Source organism: Dipodomys merriami, unplaced genomic scaffold (assembly GCF_024711535.1).
Source record: "Dipodomys merriami isolate MVZ:Mamm:240054 unplaced genomic scaffold, mDipMer1.0.p SCAF_92, whole genome shotgun sequence".
Taxonomy (NCBI): Eukaryota; Metazoa; Chordata; class Mammalia; order Rodentia; family Heteromyidae; genus Dipodomys; species Dipodomys merriami.
Genome location: NW_027206535.1, coordinates 3,997,490 through 4,020,486, shown reverse-complemented (window position 1 = coordinate 4,020,486; position 22,997 = coordinate 3,997,490). Strand labels below are relative to the sequence as shown.

At 45.4% G+C, this 22,997-nt stretch overlaps 1 protein-coding gene across 3 annotated transcripts in view; it reads left to right on the top strand.

The window, feature by feature from the left end:
• The window catches only part of Kcnn3 (potassium calcium-activated channel subfamily N member 3), a 204,366-nt gene that overhangs the window by 161,530 nt on the left and 19,839 nt on the right, over positions 1-22,997 (top strand). For all 3 annotated transcript variants that reach the window (XM_070013932.1, XM_070013931.1, XM_070013930.1), the window contains exons 4-5: positions 10,746-10,887; positions 18,084-18,194. In XM_070013932.1, the coding sequence (XP_069870033.1) occupies positions 10,746-10,887; positions 18,084-18,194 (253 nt within the window). The remainder of the gene's footprint in view (positions 1-10,745; positions 10,888-18,083; positions 18,195-22,997) is intronic.

Below are 22,997 nucleotides of genomic sequence, written 5' to 3'. Positions count from 1 at the left end.
GCCCTTGTCACTAGGACAGAGCCGCAAGTAGGAGGCTCTTGGAGAGGCAGATACACGCCTCTTTCTGTGTCACACACTGACGGCTGACAGATCCTTGGAATTTGTGCCAGTGAGATAGGCAGGGTGGACGTGATCACACCTGCCTCCCTGAACTTGAAGGTCAGGATTTGCTCAAAGTCACAAGCTAAGAGTGTGGAGAATGGTCTTTGGGCTCCAGGTCCTAAGTTCCTTCAACTATGCTGAGTGAAGCTGACACCATCTACATGCAAGATGGTCATCATATAGCAGTAAGCTAACATTTCTTCAACTACAGGTCAGGTGTTGCTGTAATTGTCTTACGAATATTGGCTCATTTAACCCTCATAGGAACTCTGTGGGAGTTGGCATAAGACACATCCCTTTTATAGATGGGGAAACTAAAGATAAAGTCATGTAGATAGATACCAAGGAGAAAAACTCGATTTGGTCTGGCCCTAGAGCCTGGCCAAATAGCCTGATCGGCCCCACGCTGAGGACCAAGTATCATTCATAGGGGTTTCTGTAGAAGATCTCACTCCTACTTAATTCCTGCTGTTTCAACAAACAAACCACCATCATATCTCTTGTGTGAAGAGTTTTAAAGGAAAACACAAAGCAAAACACCATTAGATGCCTTTGGAAAGGAAGGCAGAAGTGCAGTCACTTCTTTAGTTTTTATCACCCTATTCCTGTAACAGGTTTCAGCTAGTGTCAAGAAGCTGAGTTCTTATTAATAACTGAGAACCAGCTCCAAGCCCAAAGAATTTGGCAGTCACTTTGACCAAAGTTTATCTGCTGAGGAGGTCATTTTAGCATGCTTCTCTGAGTTACTGAAACAAGCTTCATTTCCACAAGGGGACAGAACAGCAGGCCACATTTACTTCACAGACATTTAGTGAGCACTTATTACATGTTAAATCCTGAGAAGGTACCCAGAAAGATTGCAAAGAGGACTGTTACATAACTTCAGGTTAGTAGGCCAGTTGAATAGAATGAGGAACTGAGAAATATATGAATTCCACATAGAATATCTGTAAGGCAGAATTGAAAGTCAGTGGGGAAGGGGAGTAGATGGAAGTTAGAAGGCTAACATTAAGTGGAGCTGAGACCATTGGTTATCCATGTGAACAACTGGAGCTACACCCCAATCTCATGCCATACACAAAATGAAGATTTTTCAGCTTCATAAAAATGATATCATACTTAAGTGAAAAAAGAACATTTTTTGTTATAGTTCCCAAGAGTCAGGGTCTCACTATATAGCACAGACTGGCCTCCAGCTCATGATCTTCTTGCCTTAGCCTCCTCCCAAGCACTGGGATGAGAGGCATGCATTATCATGCCCCACTAAAAGATAACACTTTAAAACATTTTAAAGGAAGTCTCACAATGTTAAACAGGGAAGGATTTCTTTAAAGATCATTCAAGTTACTAATTATTATGAAAGAGATGACAACGCCAGTGAAATTTAAAACTTGTATTTATCAGAAATACTATAAAGATAATAAAAAGATAATGTACAATTGGCCAGATTATGTTGATTCCAGAACTGGAATCAATAAGAAAAAGACAAAAACAAACCAATTGAAAAATGGACAAAAGTTGTCAATGATACTCCACAGATGACAAACATGGTGAGACCAGTTCACCCACTAGATTGGCAAGAATTTAAGATGAAAGGGATTATTGATGAAAAATTGGGAGCAACACTCTTGTTGACATTAATCCTCACTGGTAGAATCTTGTTACTGACATCTTGGATGACAGCCTGGCATTTTTTAATGGAGTCACATAGGCCCATACCCTACAAAGCATTAAATCCATTCTTAGTTATATACCTACAGAGACTTTTCTGAAAGAGCTCACTATATTAGTTATACATTGTTGCATAACAAATTCCCCCAAACTTAGCAGCTTACCACCATAGATATTTAGTATCTCACAGTTGCTATGGGTCAAGAATTCCAGGACAATTTAAATGGTCACTGTTTCTCATGAGATGATGGGGGTTATTTGCCAGGGCTTGCTTTCTCCTCTCTTGGATCTCATTGCTTGGCTTAGAGTTTCTGCTTCCAAATGCACTGATGGTTGTTGGCAGGCTGTGGTCCCTTGCTCTGTGGGCCTCTTCTCTTGCTTGCGTTGAGACATGGCAGTAGCTTCTCTTAGGAAGAGCAATCCAAAAGAGAGCAAAGGAGAGAGAGCCCAAGGCCAAAGCCACAATCTAACCTAACTTTTGAAGTACAAATCGATTGCTTCTGCCACATTTGATTCATCAGGAAAATATACTAAGTCCAGCTCAAGCTCAAAAGGAAAGGATCGCAACGATTTGTGAATACCTCAGGAGGAAGGAAATATTAGGGGTCATTTTAGTGGCTGCCTGCCACATTCTGGTAGTTGGTGTCACTTTTGTTTTATAAGGTTCAGAAAACAAGTAGAAGGAACCTGACCTGGTGACATATGCCTGAAATCCAGCACTCAGGAGACAGAGACAGCAGAATCTAATTCTGGGCTATAGTGTGAGACCCTGTCTCAACCCAATGAAACCAAAGAAACAGGCAAGATGTGAGACTCAGTTTAGGTAAACCTACTTGTGCAGAAACTTTGTGGGGAAAAGGATATGATCAACATGAAATTCAGGATAACATTTACCTGGGGTAGGTGGGGGACAGGAATGGTGAGAACACACAGGCAGATGTAACGTATGGCATTGGATGGAGCCCTTGTGGATGCTTGTTTTTTCTTCATGCCTCATAACTTAACTAAATGTTACATGTTTTAAATGTTGTTTGTTCACTTCACGTGTGGAATATGAGCCGTTAGCTCCCTCCCTTCCTTTCAACTCTTCCTGTCCCCCATACTTTTATAATTGCATCCTAATTGTGGTTAAATTAGTAATCAGTGTTTACTTTACTGAGGCAACACTAATTTGACTCTATTCATAGTTGAGCCTTGTAGTAAAATATGATAACTTTTCCTGTAGAACTTGTCATTTTTTTTCAAGAGTTAATTAACATGTTTGTTCATTTGCTTAGTTTTCTATGTATTTATCACTAATTCAATCCCAAATTCTGGCAGCTGTCTAAATGTCTTCTCAGAAAGTTCAGGTACGTCAGCTTGTCTATCCCCCAGAGCCTTCCCACCTGCTCCAGTCTGGACTGGCTGTTCTCCACGCCTGCATCACAGCTGTCCCCCAAGAACTTCCTGTACCAGCACCCTGGCCTTCTCTATCCTGCTGGATGTTATCCTTCCCTTGTCTTTCTCTGCCTTGGTTTACCTGTTGGCCCTGGTGAGCACTCCCTGAGGTGGCTTCTTGAGGGAGGTTACTCAAGAAGCAAACAAACCTTCAAGAGCCTTGTGTCCCCTAAAATGTCTTCATTCCACCCTCAGACTTAATCAAGCTGCTTCTGGATTCTCATCTCTGTCAGTTGGCATTCTGATTTGGAAATGATTTTCCTTAGAATTTTGAAGGCTTCATTCCATAGTTTTCTAGCTTCTAGTGTTGCAATGGAAAAGTCTGAAGTCATTCTAATTTCTTTTTTTTTGGGGGGGGGGGTCCGGTCGTGGGGCCTGAACTCTGGACCTGGGCGCTGTCCCTCAGCTATTCAGCTCAAGGCTAGTGCTCTACCACTTGAGTCACAGCGCCACTTCCGGCTTTTTTCTTTTTGCTTATGTGGTGCTGAGGAATTGAACCCAGGGCCTCAGGCATACAAGGCAAGTGCTCTACCACTGAGACACCTTCCCAGCCCAGGCATTCTAATTTCTAACTGTTATATTTGACCTTGCTTCCCTGTCCTGCCTCTGTCCCCTTTCCCTTTCCCTACCCCCTCTCCCTCCGGAAGCCCTGAAGGTTCTTCTTTCTCTCTGGTGTCGGGAATTTCCACAATAATGTATCTTAATTTCTTCTATATTCATCCACTGTGCTGTGTGGATTGTGGGCATTTGTTTTAGAAACCCAAGCTTTTAATGTTCTGGGGAATTGTTTGTTTTCTTCTTTTGCTCTTCTTCCTCCTCCTCTTTGCTTTCCCTCCAGTTATTGCATTATATTTTGGGGGCTTGAACTCAGGGCCTTGGTGCTGTCCCTGAGTTTCTTTGCTCAAGGCTAGCATTCAACCACTTGAGCCACAGATATACTTTCCACATTTTTTGGGGGGTCAGTTGTGGGATTTGAACTCTGGGCCTGGGGGCTGTCCCTCAGCTCTTCAGCTAAAAGTGAGCACTCTACCACTGGAGCCACAATACCACTTCTGGTTTTCTGGTGGTTTATTGGAAATAAAAGTCTCATCGACTTTCTCGCATGGGCTGGCTTTGAACCATGATCCTCAAATCTCAGCCTCCTGAGTAGCTAGGATTACAGGCGCGAGCCACCGCTGCCTGGCTACTTTCCACTTTTTGATGGTTAATTGGAGATAAGAGTCTTACAGACTTTCCTGCCTGGGCTGGCTTGGAACCATGATCCTCAGATCTCAGCCTCCTGAATAGCTAGGATTATAGGTGTAAGCTACTAGCACATGACAGCCCAGATTTTTTTTAAGGCTATTTAGTCTCATGGACTTTGCTGCTTAGGCTGGCCTCAAAATTTGATCTCAACTTCCTGAGTAGCTAAGCAAAAAAAAAAAAAAAGAGCCACTGGTGCTCAGCTTCTAGTTTTTTTCTTCCTAAAAATACTGTTATTCAAATCAGTAGATTATCCACTAATTTTCTCATATTTTTCTTTTTTTCTTTTTTCTTTTCTTTTTTTTGCCAGTCCTGGGGATTGAACTCAGGGCCTGGGCTCTGTCCCTGAACTCTTTTGCTCAAAGCTAGTGCTCTAACACTTGAGCCGCAGTGTCACTTCTTGCTTTTTCTGTTTATGTGGTGCTAAGGAATGGAACCCAGGGCTTCATGCATGCTAGGTAAGTACTCTACCACTAAGTCACATTCCCAGTGTACTTTTCATTTTTATTCTCTCCTTTTTTGCCTTTTGGGGAATAATTTTTAATTATCTTCTAGCCCCACTAAGGAGACTTTTCTTTGTATAAAATTCCATTCTTGCTTCGTGGTTCCAACATCTTATTTTTCTTTTCTTACAACATTAATTATAGGATTTTCCCCTAAATTCTTCCCAGTGAATAGTCTATAGATGATCCTTATTCCTTTTTCGGTTGGTGTTTAATTGTCTGATTTTGGTCTGTGTCACTAATATTATATTTTCCTTGGATATCTGGGGATTTCTGGCTGCTTGGTTATAGGAGGGTTTGTTTTTGTTTTTGTTGGTTGTGGGGCTTAAACTTAGGGCCTGGGTGCTCTTCCTGAGCTCTTTTGCTCAAGGCTAGCACTCTACCTCTTTGAGCCATAGTTTCAGTCCTGGTTTTTGAGTGGTTAATTGGAGATAAGAGTCTTATAGGGACTTTTCTTCCTGGGCTGGCTTCAAATTGCAATCCTCAGATCTCAGCCTCCTGAGTTGCTAGGATTATAGGCATGAGCCACTGGTGCTTGGCTTAAAAGTAGCAGTTTTAAGGGAGCAAAGTAAGGATGAAGCCAGGTACTAGTGTTTCATACCTATAATCCTAGCTACTCAGGAAGACTGAGATCTGAGGATCACACTTCAAAACCAGCCTGGGCAGGAAAATCTGTAAGCGTCTCATCTCCAATGGAGCACCAAAAAGCCAGAAGTAGAGCTGTGGCTCAAGTGGTAGAGCACCAACCTTGAGCAAAACAGCTCATTGACAGCACCCATTCTCTGAGTTCAAGCCCCAGGACTGCACACACACACAAAGTAATCATGAGTATTTAATCCACCATTTTTACCAAGTCATATACTCTTTCTTATCTCCAATTTATTTTTTATATTAAAAATGAAAACTATGGTCCACTCCCTGAAGATAATAACTATAACATTTGCTCCTAAACTCAAAGAAAAACTTCGTTTCCTTTCTTAGCCCTTAAAGAAAAACATGGACCTGTTCTCCCCTTCCCCCAATTCTCTATTGCAAAAAATAGCATGGGATTAGTACGTGAATTTGTGACATTCTAAAATTGTGAATAGGTTTAGAAACGTTTTCTCCCTCCTCTCTACTCCCACAGTCCTGAATCACCAGTGCGGCTTTCTCGCTCATCACTTCCTGCTTGGTGAGTCGCATGCATGTCTTATCTCCATGACGATGCTCCACGCCACAAGAGAGCTGGAGGCATGTCCAATTTACCTCTGCCTCTGTTGTAGCTCCCACCTGAGGAGAGGTCACTGAAGCTGGAAAATCAATGATCAATGACATTCGCAGCACACACACCAATGGGTCCTAAGATAATGAAACCCACAAGGGCATAAAAAGAAACTTACCAAAACAAGAAGAAGAGAAAGAAAGCAGTAAAGCAAATTATCAGCCTTAAAAGGAGACATTGCTGAACTCCAGTGGCTTACATCTACTCCTAGTTACTCGGGAGGCTGAGATGTGAGAATGTGATTCAAAGCTAGCCTGGTCAGGAAAGTCCATGGGACTCCTATCTGCAATGAACCAGCAAAAAGGCAGAACTGGAGCTGTAACTCAAATGCCAGAGGACTAGCCTTAATGAAAAGCTAAGGGACAGTGTCTAGGCCCTGAGTCCAAGCCGTATTATTGACACAAACTAGCAGTTGCTGCATTTTTAATTTTTAATTGGATCTCTAATCTCTCTTTTAGGAGTCCTCTTGCACATGAACAGGATGCGTATGGTCCTCACGGCAGCCCAGCCACCAGGGGATATTTATTAGTTAGTCAAAGCTGCAGGATTTGCAAAGAAAAGGCAATAAAGACCTATGAGCACAATGAACCAATGACAGACTTGTTAGTGTATAGGCCACATATTAAATCCTGGCCTCCTACTTTGGCCGCTCCATGATGGGTGCCTGCAAACCTTCTAGCAGGTGTCCTGTCTGGGCCCTGACCTCTCTAATCAGTCTTGCATGTAGCTGCTACAAGAATCATTCTCAGTTACCAAGTGTCTTCAGCCCCTTCTTTGTTAGTGACTTTACTATAGATTTCTTTTGCCCCTGTGTCCAATAGTGCTCACACCTAAACTTCAAGACAGCCCCATGAAATCCTTGCCACCTCCCATGGGCACCCTTACCATGATACTTGTGAGTCTATACCCCTGCCCTTTTCCGTTTTTGTTGTTTCCTAGACTGGTAACACCTGCCCCTCCCAGCACCAGCAGCCATTGCTGACCTGTAGTGAGCACTTGGCCCAGGCTAAGCTCTTACATTGGCCTTACATTGGTTATTTTACTTAATCATCCCATCAGCAGACAGGGAAACTGAGTCATAGAGGAGGTTAGTCTCTTGTCCAGAGCCATGGAACTACTTACAGTAGAACTGGGACTGGAACCTAGCAAAGCCACTCAGTCTCAATGACTCACTCCTCACTAATAAATCTCAGTGTCCTCAGACCTGACCCACACTCATTCTCCCAGGAAATGCTCTTTCCGTCAAATGCTGGCTGACCCTGGCTATGGCTCTGTGACATTTGTTTACATGCTGCTGGCTTGTGGTGTGGGCTGTCTTCTAAGTCTTTTCCCTTCTGTGTGTCCCCCTCCTACCCTCAACACTGAGTCTTGCCTGATTTCACAGCACAGAGCCGGAGAGCCAGGACCTGCTACCATTCCTTACAGCATGTGGGTCCGAGGGCCTGGCAGGGCAGGACAGTGGGCAGCTGCCTGTCCAAGGTCATGTCAGACCTGGAATAGGGCTGGCACACTGATTCAGGAGCAGGCTCAATCCTGGGGGGTCCAAGTAGAGTTGTCCTGGCCTCTGCTTCTTAAGGATAGCCAGAAAAGCAGACACAGGTCATCTCTGGGGAGATGAGGTGTATAGGGAAGGGAAAATAGAAGCCAGCCAGGGCCCTGAGGTGGCAGCAGAGCAAGGCCAAGGCCCATGTGAAGCAGGGAGTGATGGGAAATAAATGCCATCTTCTCAGTAGCACTTTGGAGAAGGAACGTTGCTCTTCAGCTGCCCCCAAAAGAGCCAGGCAGTCCTGTGTGCTGACCATAATAGAAATACCAATGCTGCCCCATCGTTGCTTGTTGAAGACTCAAGTTGAGGCTGGACAGCCCAACGATGATGCAGGGTTGGGCTCAGGTGGTAATAGGCCACCATTGCCTTCCCCTTAGCCTTGCCCACCTGCTTCTCTCCTGCCTCCCCAACCTGTGTTCCATCTTTTCACTGCCTCTGTGTTCCATCTGCTCAGCACAGACCATTCTTCCCAGCAAGCTGTGTCATGTCATCCCCCTCTGCCCAGGAAGCTAAAACCACTTTCAAGCTCTCCAAAACCAAATACAAATGTCTGATCCTAGAACTGCAGGTTCTACAGCATCCAAACATGTTCTCCCTGCTAATGGTACTAAGGGGCTTTGTCATTCTCCTAGAAACATGCTAGTCACTGTGCCTCTCTCACACTGAATGGCGCAGTAAAAGGAGCGTAGTCTGTATGTCCTAGAGAAAGTCACTCCATTTCTTTGTGCTTGCAGTCGCTTACCTGTACAATGTGTGTTCAAAGTGCCAGCCACCATAAATGGTGCTCCATAATATAGATGCCCCTTTTGTTCTTGTTATTACTCCTTTTATTTGATTTAATTTTTATTTTTGACAGTATTGGGATTTGGACTTAGGGCCTTCTGCTTGCTAGGCAGGCACTCTACCATTTGAATCATTTGAGCCATGTCCCTAGTCCTTTTTTTTTTTTTTTTCCAGTCATGGGGCTTGAATTCTGGGCCTGGGTGCTGTCCCTGAGCTCTTCAACTCAAGGCTAGCGCTCTACCACGGTGAACCACAGTGCCACTTCGGGCTTTTTCTGCTTATGTGGTGCTGAGGAATCGAACCCAGGGCCTCATGCATGTGAGGCAAGCACTCTGCCACTCTATCACTCTACCACTCTAGCCACCTTCCCAGCGCCCCCTCCCCTGACCCCCCCAGTCTTTTTTGCTCTAGTTATTTTTTCAGATTGTATCTCATGCTTTTGCCTGGGTCATGCTTTGGGCAGCCTCCAACATAGCTAACACTAGGAGTATTGTTACCATGAACTGATTGTTCTTTGAGATAGGGTCTTGCTAGCCTTTTGCCTAGGCTGACCTCAAATCACAGTCCTACCTCCCAAGTAGCTGGAATTACAGGTATGACCCACCATTCCCGGCCTGCTTTGACCCTCATGTCTAAATAGAAACATGTCTCAAGACCCACCTTCAAATGGACCTGGTTTGCATGGCTATTTCCTGTAGACTCACGGGTCACTAGACATTAAGGGCACAACAAACACTTTTGGTGTTAGCCAGTGCTTCTTGAGCTGGCTCAATTTCTCCACCCAGTGACCTTCAAGTGACTGGGAAATTTTATCAAGGAGTGGTGTGCCCATGGGATTGAATGCAGTCTAGTGTGTGCAGCTCAAGTTCATACAGTCAGAGAATGTTCTGGAAACAGGCCCTCTTTCACTAGCCCTCTCACTCCAGCCTGCAGTCAGATGGTTCTGCTGCCCTTCATGTTGAAATCTGGGCTTTGATTCAGCTCACTCTCAGCTGAGCACCCCTTCCCTGGGCAAGGACCAAGTTCCAGGAACTGGGTGGGGAGAATCAAGCCTGGCTCCTTTGTGGAGCTGTCTTAGTCTGCTTGTGCCGCCATCACAGAACAAAACAGTCTGGTAGCGTATAAAGGAAAGAAATTTCTTTCTCATGGTTCAAGAGGATGGAAGTCCAAGATCAAGGTACCAGCAGGATGGGTGTCTAGTGAGGGCTGTCCTCTGCTTCCGAGATGGCATCCTCTAGAGGAGAGGAGTATGTGTTCTCACATGGTGGAAGGCAGAAGGGCAGGCAAAACAGGCTGCTTTGAATAAAAGCCTGAATCTCATTCTTGAGGAAGGAGCCCCTATGGCTTCATTACTCCTTAAAGGCACCACTTCTCTCCACCATCACCTGAGCAACACATGAGTTTGTGGAAAGGATCTCATAGTAGGCTAACGCTGACTAAGCCTGGTATATTTAGGTCAAGGTCATTACCCTCTCCTTTCCCCAAGTTGCCCCATCTACCCAATTCCTTAGCTTTCAGAACATGTCTGCTTCTTCCAAGGAACATCCTCCAGGACTGAAAGCCCCAGGCTAGGAGACGAAGTAGAATGGGCCTCCAGGCAGAGAAAGTAGGGATGATGCTCCCAGGTCAGAGAAGAGCATCTGTCCATTTCAGAAGGGGTGCTAGGCTTCTGTGGATACCCCTGGAACGCTAGGGGTATCTCTGAGGGAGGTACCCGCCCTGGCATCCATCAACGTTCTTAGAAATCACTAGCTGTTTGGGGACTAAATTTTTTTTTTTTTTACATTTTCCCTGTTCAAGAGTTTGTGGTTTTTAGATTAATCATATCCACATACATTTAGACTGTCGGCTTGGAAGAAAAAAAATTTAAATTTTATTACTGCATGATTTCATCCAAAGCTATCTTAGCAACAATAAAGGATGTCTACAATGTGATGTGAATCATGAGAAAACATTTTGTCTCTGGGACCCAGCTCATAGTGGGGGCCTGGAGGCTGGTAATCTGCAGGCAGCTCTGGGTGGGCATGGCTATGGCATCTTCAGTGGCATCTTTAACAAGATCGGTGTGTGCCACCATGATGTCTATCCTCTCTTCAGTAAAATATCTCATTTCTTCTCCCCTCCCCATCCAGGTTTGTCCACAGCCAATACCCCCGGCCATGGCAGCTGAATCAACTAACTCCTGTCTTCCCCTTGGCAGGTACCATGACCAACAGGACGTAACTAGTAACTTTCTGGGTGCCATGTGGCTCATCTCCATCACATTCCTTTCCATTGGTTATGGGGATATGGTGCCCCACACATACTGTGGGAAAGGTGTCTGTCTTCTCACTGGCATCATGGTGAGTACTTGCCTCTGCACGTGACCCTATTACCCCCAAGTTCTTCCAAAGAACAGAGCCTTTTACTGAACACAGAATAGGCCTTCCTAGCTGGGCTGCAGGGCTACAGCCCCTAGTTAAGAGGCCTGCATGCACACCCCCTTGCACGTAGAAGCAGATGTAAAATGTTCAGTGGTTTCTCATTTTGCAGCTTACTTTGCTAAAGGAGGAAGAAGGTCCTGGTTGTTAACACCTGTGATCGACTTGAGTCCATTCACAAATGAGCTCAGGAAGACTGACCCTCTAATCATCTCTCATGAGCATTAGGACTTGTGGTCGACTTGTTTCCTTCCTGTTCCCTGGGTCCTGCAGACTTTAACACTGTTTCTGATCAAAGTCATCTGAAACTCACAGAGTGACTAGAGAAAGAACAATGAACCAGCCTGAAGGGACCAGTGTCCTAGACATTGGCCACTGGCTTGTGTCTTGGTTTGGCTACACAGCTCTGGCCAGCTCTTGACTTTCCCAGGTTGTGGCTTCCATACCACTGTAAGTGAGGTCCTGAACTCTGAGTGCCAAGTCCTTTGCAGCACTGGAACCTGATAAGACCAACTCCATCCCCAGGTGCCCTATAGGGATGCTGCATCCTTCCAATGCCTATAGCTCAGCTCGCCCCAGGACCCAGCACCAGCTCTGGAAGGTGCATACTCCTGCCCATCACAGAACCACTGAAGTATGGTATGGGAGGGGTATGGGGCAGGGTGTCAAAAGCATCACCTGAATTTCCACTCAGGTCCCTCACTGTGACCCCTGAGCCAGGTGCTTGCCTGTGGAGCCTTGCCCCCTCCAGTATATGGTGGAACTGTCCTGGCTGGCTTGTGGTTTAGCCCACAGGAAGTGACTAATGTGAAAGTGCTTGGTAAGCAATGAGAGTCCATACCTGAGGCCAATGTTGGCCATGCCCATGGGGTCCCCAGCCTCAGCAGCTCCTCTTATGACTTAGAAAGACTCTAGTGGTTCTGCTGCATTTTGAGGGCTAGAGACCACACTGTTCCTCAGAGTCACAGCATCAGAGCCCCAGAGACCCCCTTTTCGGAAGAGGAGTAAAGGCTGGAAGAGGAAGCCACACATCTAAGTCTAGGGAGAAGGAGACACGAGGCTGGCAGCAGGGGTGAGTGCGTGGCATGGATAGGATATTTTGGGGACCTGGGTGTAGGGTTCCATGAGTGAACGCCACAGCCCTCCCCAGGGCAGCCCCCCTCTGTGCCCCATCTTGAGGCTATGAAGTCCTTCCTTCAGAGCTCCCTCCCACTTTGGTCCTCCTGTCAGCCATGACAGACCCTCTTTTCTTTGATTCCTGTCTGCAGGAGAAAAGAGGACCTCAGTTAAATGCCAACCTGGGCTAGAACTCTCTGTCCTACTTAGCCTTGGTTGCCTCTCAGGTTGACTTGGTGGACAGAGCAGTCAGCCGTGGACCACTGGCAGGAAAGAAGGCCTCGGGACAGTGGGCTATATGAACACTGCTCTTCCCTCTTTCCTGACTCAAATCCAGGGCAGTCCCCACATTAGCAGGTGGCCCTGAAACAGCCATTAATGACAAGAGGCTTAGCACAGGAGCTGGGATAAATCATGGGTAAGTGTAAGGCTTTGGAACCAACACTTCCCATCGTTTAGTAGGAGTCTGTCTGGCACAGCTCCAACTGTCACCAGGAAACCAAGGAAAGAATCTTCTTACCAGAAAGGAATAAAATGCCACCTGAAGGCCAAAGCTTTCCTTCTGAGTTACTCCTGGGGCGTGGGCTTTGTGCCTTAGAACCAGCTCTTGGGCAGGGCTGCTTAGAGCCTGGCTGCCAATAGATGGACGGGCCCTGCTGGGAGCCTCTGTTATTTTTAAATACCAGCCATTCTCCCTCTCAGCATGGCGTCTGTGCCCCATCCAAGAAGCTGCCCGTGCCCACCATTTTCCTGGTTCCTGACTCTGCATCTCCTGGCTTCTACTCTGACAAAGTGTAGTGGAACCCCCAGCATCCCCTGGGGAGTGGGCATCAGTAAGCGGCTCTGTTTGCCAACCCCCCCCCCCGCCCCCGGCCCCTGCCCAGATCCCCAGGGCTCTTTGGAAGAGAGTGTTTGCTCCTTGTAGATTGAGATGGGATCAAAGGGGAAAAGAACAAGCAGGTGAGGGAAGTGATACCCACCTCCCACATTAAAAATCTAGCACAGGTCTTTCATCTGTTCCTTTTGTACAAAGCTCCCGTTGCACGAATACATACCTTTGAGCACACAGGCATAGAGAGGGTTTTCCTCTAATTCATTGTCAGTGTGTTTACCCAAACTAAAGTCCCGCTCACTCTGAAACCCTGGTGTGTTTTTTTTTTCTCTATCCAACGTGACTTTGCAGCTGAGTCACTCCTTTCAAGGGGTTCATGTTGCTGAGGATCTCCCCGTTCCCCAAAACACAATGTATGTCTCCAGATTAGTATTGCAAGTGCCTTGACTCAAGGTAGAGCTCCTTATGTGGTTACCATGGACACCATGAAGGCCAAGGCAGGGCCTGCAGGAGAAGGGAAAGGGAGGATTTGCATGTGCCCGCTGTAAATGGTCTTAATCATTGTTTTCTCTTGGCAATCTCTGTAACGGTGTAATTATCAACCATTAGGCAGGGTATATAATTGCCTGGCCAACTTGGCACTGCTGGCACAGACCTGGATTGTTTGAGAGAGTTCACTCACTAATGCAGATTTACCCAAGTCCAGTGTCCTTCCATTCAGGATGAGTTACATGCAGGAAAGGGCTAGCTGTCAGTCTTCAGTTCCAGAATTGGAAATGATTGGAAACTCTGTAGGCATCTAGAACACCCTTAGAGTCGTGAATCTGTTTGGTGGTATCTTTGTTTTGGTGTCACCACTTTTCAAAGCTGGATGCCCTCCAGGACCCTTATATGAGTCATGGACAACTGGGCAAAGCTCCCAGGGGGGTCTGCTGGGATGCTGAGCTTTTTGTTTTTCCTAATGGTCTCCTGAGAGATCCTCTCAGAGCTGCAACAGGAAACTGAAGTAAAAGGTAGCCCAGATTGAGTCATTTTAGGAGGTGCACCAAGAGGGCTCCGCAAGACATCTGCTTAATGTCAATTTTAGATGTGCCTCTCCCGAAAACACCTTGGTTTCAAACCAGATGATGTTATTTTAGTGGTTACGTGGAATCTGTCGCAACAACAGAATCCAACTGTAAACCCTCCAGGCTTCCCTCCTCCATTTGTCACTTTCATTTATGTTTTACTTCATTTTGTGCTTCTTTAGTTAAGAACACCTCATCCTTTTCCCCCTGGGCTTCTTGTTTTTCCAGCTCCTAAGAGTTTCCAGCTGGAACCTGTTTCTTGGAAACAAGAAGTGGGAGGCCTGGTGTGGAGGAGTCAGGGTCCAGATTCGGGTCCAAGTCAGTTGATGACTTAGGCATGTTCACCCACTAAGATATCCGTCTTTCCTTCTTCAGTACCCCCTTGCCCACCCATGAACCTTGGAAAGTTGGACCTCATTGGAGGTAAACTTTGTGCCCCCACCCCCCAAGGGAACAGGCAATGGGCAGAGCAGACCCTGGGATTCCAGTGGTTGTCACCTGTGATTGAAAACTTGGTACATCTAAAGGCAAAAGCCTGAGTCTTGGATTTGCTCTTCATTCTGACCCCATAGAAGTCATCACACCAGCAGCTGCTGCCCTGTCCTATCCCACCCCATCCTCGCTCCCCATCTCTGGACATGGCTAGATTCCACACTAGGATAGCATGAGCTACCCCAGGCTGCAATGAACCTTGGAAATTGGTTTCCTAAAGCCAGAGTTCATCACGGTCATATCACACGAGCTCTCTCAGGCAACAATACTGTCCTGGCAGACATGCTTACCAAAGAAATGTGGACAGACCCACCATCCCAAGGGAACAAAAATGACGAATAAGTCTAACACTACTGAAGGCTGAACCTGGTAGTTCCTGTATTTTCTCTAAAGAGCTCAAATTGACCATTCACTTTGGACTCAGATCTTGGGCTCCTTACTTAGTCTCCCTCCCTCCCTCCTTCCTTCTTTCCATCTTTCCTTCCTTCTCCCTTTCCTTTCCTTCCCTTTCCTTTTTTCCCCTTCCCTTCCCTCCTTCCTTCCTCACACTCAACAACTCATCCTTTTTAATTTTTTTTCTCTCTCTGTAGCCACATCTTTTCTCTGATGGAGCACAACCCTCATTCTCCATCCCTGCACCCTCCTCTCTTCCTTTTCTTCCCCTTTGCTTTTCATCTTACTTCTTCATCTTCCCTTCTTTCCCCTTCTCTCTTCTCATCTCTTTGTCTTTCCTTCTCTCCCCACACTGTCCCCCTTCATGCATGCTGGTCTCAGCACTGTGTCCACTGCTTTTGAAGGTAGTTGAGTTTGACCTTGTCTTCATGAGGAGGTCATCTTTTAGAGGAAATAACCAGGTTAGGCATTATTGTCAATGACCTCCTTAATTATATCCAGATAATGAGTTATCTAAGAAGAAAATAAAATTTGAGAGAAGCCACTTTTCTCCCTATTCAAGTTTTAATTGGGAGTTAAGAAAGCAGAATCTTCCAGAGAAATATCTGCAAGCGAACTCTCGACTTTTTTTTTTTTTTTTTTTTTGCGGTCATGGGGCTTGAACTCTGGGCCTGGGCGCTGTCCCTCAGCTCTTCAGCTCAAGGTGAGAGCTACAGAGCCACTTCTGGTTTTCTAGTGGTTTATTGGAGATAAGAGTCTCATGGCCTTTCCTTCCCAGGCTGGCTTTGAACCGTGATCCTCAGATCTCAGCCTCCTGAGTAGCTAGGATTATAGGCATGAGCCACCGGTGCCCAGCTCTTGACATTTTTAACTTAAGAGGAATTGGACAATGGGATCTAGTCTACTTTCCTGCCTCTGTGTGAAAATGAATTTTCTTCATGTAAGACAGAGAGTTTTTTTCCCTCATATAAGACAATTCTTTAGTTAGAACACTCTCACTTTCAACTAGGGGTCTTCTGCATTCTGCCAATAGGGCTGTGGACCATGACTAGAACCATAGGTATTGCATCTAGACCCTAGAAATGTACGATCATAGGTGACTGATTTTATGAAGTTCTCAGGTGGCATGGTAAACAGGGAGGTGCCTTCTTTAACTGCTGAACCCCACAACTTGCAGAGATGATTTAAGTGGAGTTTTATCTGGATCTGGGGAAAGGAGGAAAACAGAGCCTGGGGAGAATCCTCTCCATCTGATGTTCCATTTTTAACACTCTGATATTTCCCTCTTTTTGGACTTTCTGCTCAAAATACTTTTGGTACTCCATTATTAAAAAAAAAAAAAAACAGGGAAGCTACTGGGTCTGGTAGGGGGACAGGATGCTCCCTCCAGGACAGCTCCTTTTAAGCTATTTTTTGCTTTTGGAGGCCTTGCTAAATTGATTATAGCTACAAACCAGGCTGTCCAACTGTCTATATCCTCTGAAAATTGGATACAGAGGCTCCTGCAAGACACAGATGCCAAGAAAACACAGACGTCCCCAAACAAAAGAGAAAAATGAGGTCAGAAAAGGAGAACTCAATGCTTTGCACTTTGCTGTGTTTGGAATGGGCGGCGGCCCCAGTGTACCAAGCAACAACCAATTGTATTGCTGGGACTAGAAGACAGTATTGTCCACTTCAGCTATGCCAAACCTCACACACACACATTAGCCTTTGTCAGCCATGGAAAGGAGAGAATGTAGAAAGCAGGGAACTGATCTGCTCACATGCATCCCTCCCAACTCTGCTGTAATTAGAAGTCCCTTTAAGAAATAGTCTTGCCCATTTCTCACATGTTTTGTAAACCCAATGAGCCATAACTGTAATTGATGGATTTCTTCTTCAATCCAGGGGCCGCAAACTGCTGTACTAGGCTCTGTATTTTACAGTTAAAACTGTGGCTACTGTTTGGCACTGATCAGACTATACTGATGGCTTTGATAAATTCACCATTTCTCTCCATAAGTCCTGGTGCAGTGGGAAGGCAGGGGTCTTGGGAGAGGGTCCTCTCTTGCCAAGGATAGTCAGGCTTCCACCACCCACGGGAGAACCAGGGAGAGTGAATCTTTCTTCCCACAGTGCTTGTAGACTAACTGAGCATTGGGGAAGGGGGGAGTTATAAACCCACCTGGAGATGGTTGGAATGCTACACTTTCCCTTCCTCCTTCATTTCCAAGAAGTCAAGTGTGCATCTAAAGGATTCAGAGAGAAGGTACCCTGCTGTTCTGTGGCTCAGTACCAGTCTGCCTCTTTGCACACTTTCTGCAGTGATCTCTTGTAAGGGATCTACCCTACCAGAGCAGCCTAGGAACATTATTCCGGAAAAGCCCAAGATTCATTTATAGAATCACTTAAATTCTGCTTTTAGGCATAAGTATTGTCATCTTTAAAAAACAAAAAAATCTCTGCATGATGGCAGCTCCCTGTGAAAGCAGGAAGGAGCCAATCTCTCGTGCTGAGTCACAGCCCAGACCTCCAGGTGGAGAGACCCAGCTGTGGGGCAACTCCTCCATGGGGTGCCCCCAGTGTTCATTCTCTGAGGCAGTTTGGGGGAGAATGCATAACCTCTTTAGTTATTCACGAAAATAATTGAGTGTCAGTAGGTGTTGTGTCCATACTGTGGTCTGTGCCTGGTCTTTTTTTCCTCCTGGGCTCCCTGGGCTGGAGCCAGCCATGGGTTTGGGACATGCAAATCTTCTGTCTCATAGCACACTGCACAGCCTGTCAAGGGCCTGGTGATTTTTCCTTTGATTTAATTCCCCAGAGGCTCAGCCCACGCAGCATTAAGGACTGGCTAGCTCTATGAAGACTCCGTCTCTCAAAGATCTATTGCAGAGCCCAAGCTAAGAGGCATTGCAGGCCTCTTCTTGGATGAAGACCCCACACAGGGCTTCTCTCTCTCTCTCTCTCTCTCTCTCTCTCCCTCTCTCTCTCTCTCTCTCTCCCCCCCCCCAAGGTGTAGAGATGAAATAAAAAACCTTATGCATGCTAGGCAAGCCTTCTACCACTAAATACATCCCAACCCCCCCCCCAACAGGTTTTGACAGGATTTATGGCTTTTAGTGACCAGCCAGAGAGCTCAAGTCCTTATACCATTCCCAGGAAATGTCCACAGTGGTCATGGGGCACCTTGAATATTACATCTTGCCTCTTACTGATGTCCTGATATCCTCCCACAGGGTGCGGGTTGCACTGCCCTTGTGGTAGCCGTGGTGGCCCGAAAGCTGGAACTCACCAAAGCAGAGAAGCATGTCCACAATTTCATGATGGACACTCAACTCACCAAACGGGTAAGATGTCACATATCCATGTCTTCTCAGGGGACTTACAACCAAAATAGAAGACAGAAGAAAATAGTTACATAGCATGGATTAGGGCTGTGTCTTCAAATGGAGTGTTAAGGGAGCCTCGGGCTCAGGCAAATAACCTCCACATAATTAACATCTTACCACAATGGGCTCCTGTCTTCCATTAAATCACAATGCATGGTTCAGACATCCAAATAATTTTCCTGGTAATTAACCAGTGGCATACAATGGTATAACCCAACCCTGGGCCTAATGATGCTCAATAAATCACACAACATGATGCAACAATTTTGTTTATGCTCAAATATTTTCATGATTCTTGTCAGGAAGGGCAGTAGAGAGTCTTAAAACTACATTGGAAAAATATCTACATCGAATCCTTTTTGTTGGAAAAAATATCATTTAAAAGGATCGTTCCAGTCGAGCCCACATTCCTAAATATTATTGTTCATCAAAATGTCATCATCCAATTTTCCCCTTTTGGGTTTTTTGGATAATGTTTCTCACTTGTACACTTATGAAAGTGGTTAAGGAGGATGAAACACTGAAAATATGAAGGAATGGGAAGCTCATGTAGCTGCTAAAAATCAGACACCCCACTGAATTGTCAGAAAAGCAAAGGCTCATTTAAAAGAGCTAGGAATGAGCCTTCCAAGGATAACAACAGATGAATGAGCTAGGCAGGAGCTGTTTCTTCAATGACAGCTTTTGTGGAAGATTCTCTAGAACAGCAGCCTGGATGGAGGTCAGGAATCTGGTTTCCTCCAAGACTTTCTTCTTCCCAACAGAGAACCAAAGCTTCAGGTAGAAGGTCTGGGCCTTTCTCTCATTTAGAACTTAGGCAAAGTAAGGGATCCACAAGCCAGCCCACATTTTCAATTGGGTTTTTGAAAGCTGGAGAAAATATTCTGTGATTAATTTTGCAAAGCAGTTTTTTTTTAAAAAAATGTGTTAGAAATAGAGACAAAGGCAGGAAGGGAGAACAAAGAGAGAGAGAGAGAGGGAGAGAGAGAATGACAAAGTGGTATGTGAGCTCTCTGGGAAGGCAGTGGGAGAATGTGCAGTTGCCAAGGCCTCTCTGATTTCTCAGCAGAATTATTTATGGTGTTTGATTGTTTGGTCTTTGATTACATTTAGTGAGTTCTTTAAAGAGTTGCCACAGATACAGAAAGGACCAGGTACAAGGAAATATTCCTAAATTGTTGACATATAAATGGTTGAATGAGGTACACCATGGCCCTAAGCCACTAGCTATAGATGGTTTGATGATTTGAAGCATCAAGATGGCAGGCAGTGTTTGACATGGTCACCCTACTGGGTCTCATCTTATAGCCAGACCCTTCTCCTGTACATCCCTTCTGCCCCAATATCATTGCTAAAGTCATCTTTGGCACCAAAGGAACTTCTAAAGTTATTGGGGACACACTTGCAGTTATTTTCCTGAAACAATTTAGTGATGTCTCGCTGGTTTGAAACTGCATGCAGTAGCGAAGGGCAAGAGATTTTTGCCTCCAAAAGTTGTTTACCAAGAACAGAAACATTAACAGGCTCTATTTATTCTGGTTTGCTTTTTAAAGCCAAGAATATACTTTGTATTTCATGTTATTCCTTTGTCCTCTCCATTTTTCACCCAGTAAATCAGACACTAGAGGGAAATAAAGCCAAGAAAAGCCAGCTCCCTCGTTTGCCAGGAAAATAAACAATTTTTTCCTGCAATATAATTGTAGAAGGAGATGAGATTGTGGATGCTAATTTCAATCTTTCAAAAATAATTCTCTAAAATCTTCTTCAAGGCCACTTACTTTAGGAAAAGTAGAATTGAAAATGAAATACACAAATATTTATTGCTCAGCCATGAATGCAAGGTACCTTCTTAATCGAATCACATCTCACTTTTCCGAGAACACTTAAATCTGTTGAAATGTCCCTTTAATGTCTAGTATCTTTTCTCAGAGAAATAAACAACAAAACACTGGCGGTTCTTATGGAGAAGATTTTCAAAGCTGGCAGGATGGGGACTTCCAAAGGTTCTTTCACATAACCTTGATAGAAATGAAGCTGGGTTTGGCCCTGGGTCTGGTCTGGTTTGAGCTCATTTTGACCTGTCCATAGGAAAGCCCACCTTTCTTCTCCAAGGGCTTCTAGCCTATCCTCTATCCTCTCCAAATGTCCCATGTGTCCATCTGGAATGGCTTACGGGTCAAGAGATCTTAAGCTTAGCCTAATCATGAGATTTCAATGGCTTCTCAGAGAGAGGGGGTAGGGGAAGCTCCTTCTGGAGCGATTGCATGTTGCAAATCTCCTAGGAGTGGACAGTTAGTAGCTTTAACAGCAAAAAAGCAATCCCTTACAAGTACGTACCATCTTAATTCTTCAAACATCTAAGGGAAAAAGAGAAAAATACGAATTCAGCATCATAAAAATACTCTGTTGTTCTAGTTCATTCATCCTACTACTTTGCTCCAGACCAACTCCACCTCTACAGCCAGCACTATATTCATTTAGCTAATTGTGGGAAGGGGAGATGATCTGGAGAAAGCACAGAGAGAAAGCTCACTTCTGGCTTTGCTGAATCCCATGCCTTGTCTTCTTGTATAACTTGTCAACCCTGGTGGCAACGTCATTTCTGTATTTAATGGGATCAGATCTTCCCACACTGACTTTGCAGTGTCACTGCCATTGTTATTCTATAATTATCACTTATTGCTAACCTCTGGGCTACTAGATGATATAGAAGTGACACAGAAAGACTGTAGGAATGGTCCCAGAGCTCCAGCTGTTCTCCCATCCAGATCTTTATGTGGTCATCTTTCTGTTTTATGTAATGAATATGCTTAGCACAGAGAATGCTCCTTAGTTGTTGTCTCTTGATGTCTCTAGGGGCACCAAGATGGGTAAGAAGTAAACCTTGAGCCGGGCGCTGGTGGCTCACGCCTGTAATCCTAGCTACTCAGGAGGCTGAGATCTGAGGATCGCGGTTCAAAGCCAGCCCGGGCAGGAAAGACCGTGAGACTCCTATCTCCAATAAACCACCAGAAAACGGGAAGTGGCGCTGTAGCTCAAGTGGTAGAGCGCTCGCCTTGAGCTGAAGAGCTGAGGGACAGCGCCCAGGCCCAGAGTTCAAGCCCCACAACCGACAAAAAAAAAAGAAGTAAACCTTGCCCTCATACCTAATCTTTGGTCACCAACCACCTTCAGAGAGCATGGCAGGGTGAGCTGCCATGGCCACACTGGCTTCAGAGTGCTATGGACAGATGTTTTGTGTACCACACTTAACTCCCCCATTCAAACTAGCAGGCAGACCTTTCAATCAACTAGATCACCATCACCTCTCCGACTCCTTGCTGAAGGGTCTAATGACCCCCAAACCTTATTCATGTTCACTTCCCATGAAATCAATGAGCAAAAATTCAAACCCCTAACTTTCTTAAACTAGTTTCTTCTCCTGACTTTTCTGGTCTGCTGCCAACATCACTGTTTCTCTAATGTGTAGGCCCAAAGACTTCACCCCAGCTCTGACTCTTCTGTGCTCTTACCCCACCGTGGGGAATCTGTTTTCAAGCCTGATCCACCTTGTTTCGGTGTTGTTGTTGTTGTTGTTATTGTTGTTGTTGTTTGCAGACAATGACCTCTCCACAGTCCCTGCAACCCACACCTAAAGCTGCCATTTTCCATGACAAGAGCTTGCCACCTTCTCTGCTGCCTCATTACTTACTCATGTGGCACTTTTCCTTCTCCTTAGCCTCTGATGTTGCTCTAGACATATGACTGCCGTACTCAGAAACCTCAGTAGCCCCTAGTAGCTACTGTATAGTGTTAAAGAAAAATTTATAAGTATGTCAAAGTTTTATTTGACATGCTTTTATTTCAGAAAAATATTTTTCAGCTGGCTAATTCAAAGATTTACTCTTAGTAGAGATCCTTTATAGGAAAAAAAATAATATTAATCTTTTATTTTTGATCAGATACAGAAATCGGGAAAAAGGACTGCTGACCCAAGTGGCTTGAGTGCATGAGTGAATCCCTAGAATAAGTCTTTATCCTGTAAAAGTTCATTGGATGATCCACTAAGCAGGAATTCAAATTCTCCTGAGATTATAAACGACATTCCCCACAAAGACTCTGTCCCAGAGAGACTGGACATAGCTTTTCTCCAGCCATAGCAATGGAAGCATGCTGTTGGAGCCAAAAGGTTCCTCAGGGATGAGGAAGTCTCCGCTGGATGAAAACACTCAGGTTGAGAGGGATGGGTGGCACATGCACATGTGCCCCAGCCAAGAGTATGTGTACTGAGCTGGAGGCTGCCCAGGGCCTGGTTCCTTCTCAAGCCAGTGGCAGCTCTCAACCACAACCCAGCAGGTCTGTCAGAGCTGTCTGTTACTTGGAACATGGCATGATGGTTAGGGTCCTAGGCATGCTGGAGAGAAGAGCCAGTTTAACACTGAACTAGCTAAGCATCACATTAACAGTATTATGAAATTACCTAGCGTTCATTACCAGGTTGCTATGGGGAGAGTTTCAAACTCCAACTTGGAGCCACAGAAATACATCTCCTCTCTGCCTCCCTCTCCACCCCAATTTCCTGCCAGCCATGGGGGTGGAACCCTTCTCCCTCTGAGTGAGGCAGGAAATGTGGAATAGAAGGAGGGAAGGAAGGAGGGGAGGTGTGAGCAGGGTGATGAAGAGAGGGCAGGCTCAGGAAGTCAGCAGGAAGTCTGTGGGGGTGATGATGAGGGAAGAGGGGGTTAGGCAGATGGGAAAAGGGGAGCCACTCCCTTCTCCAGT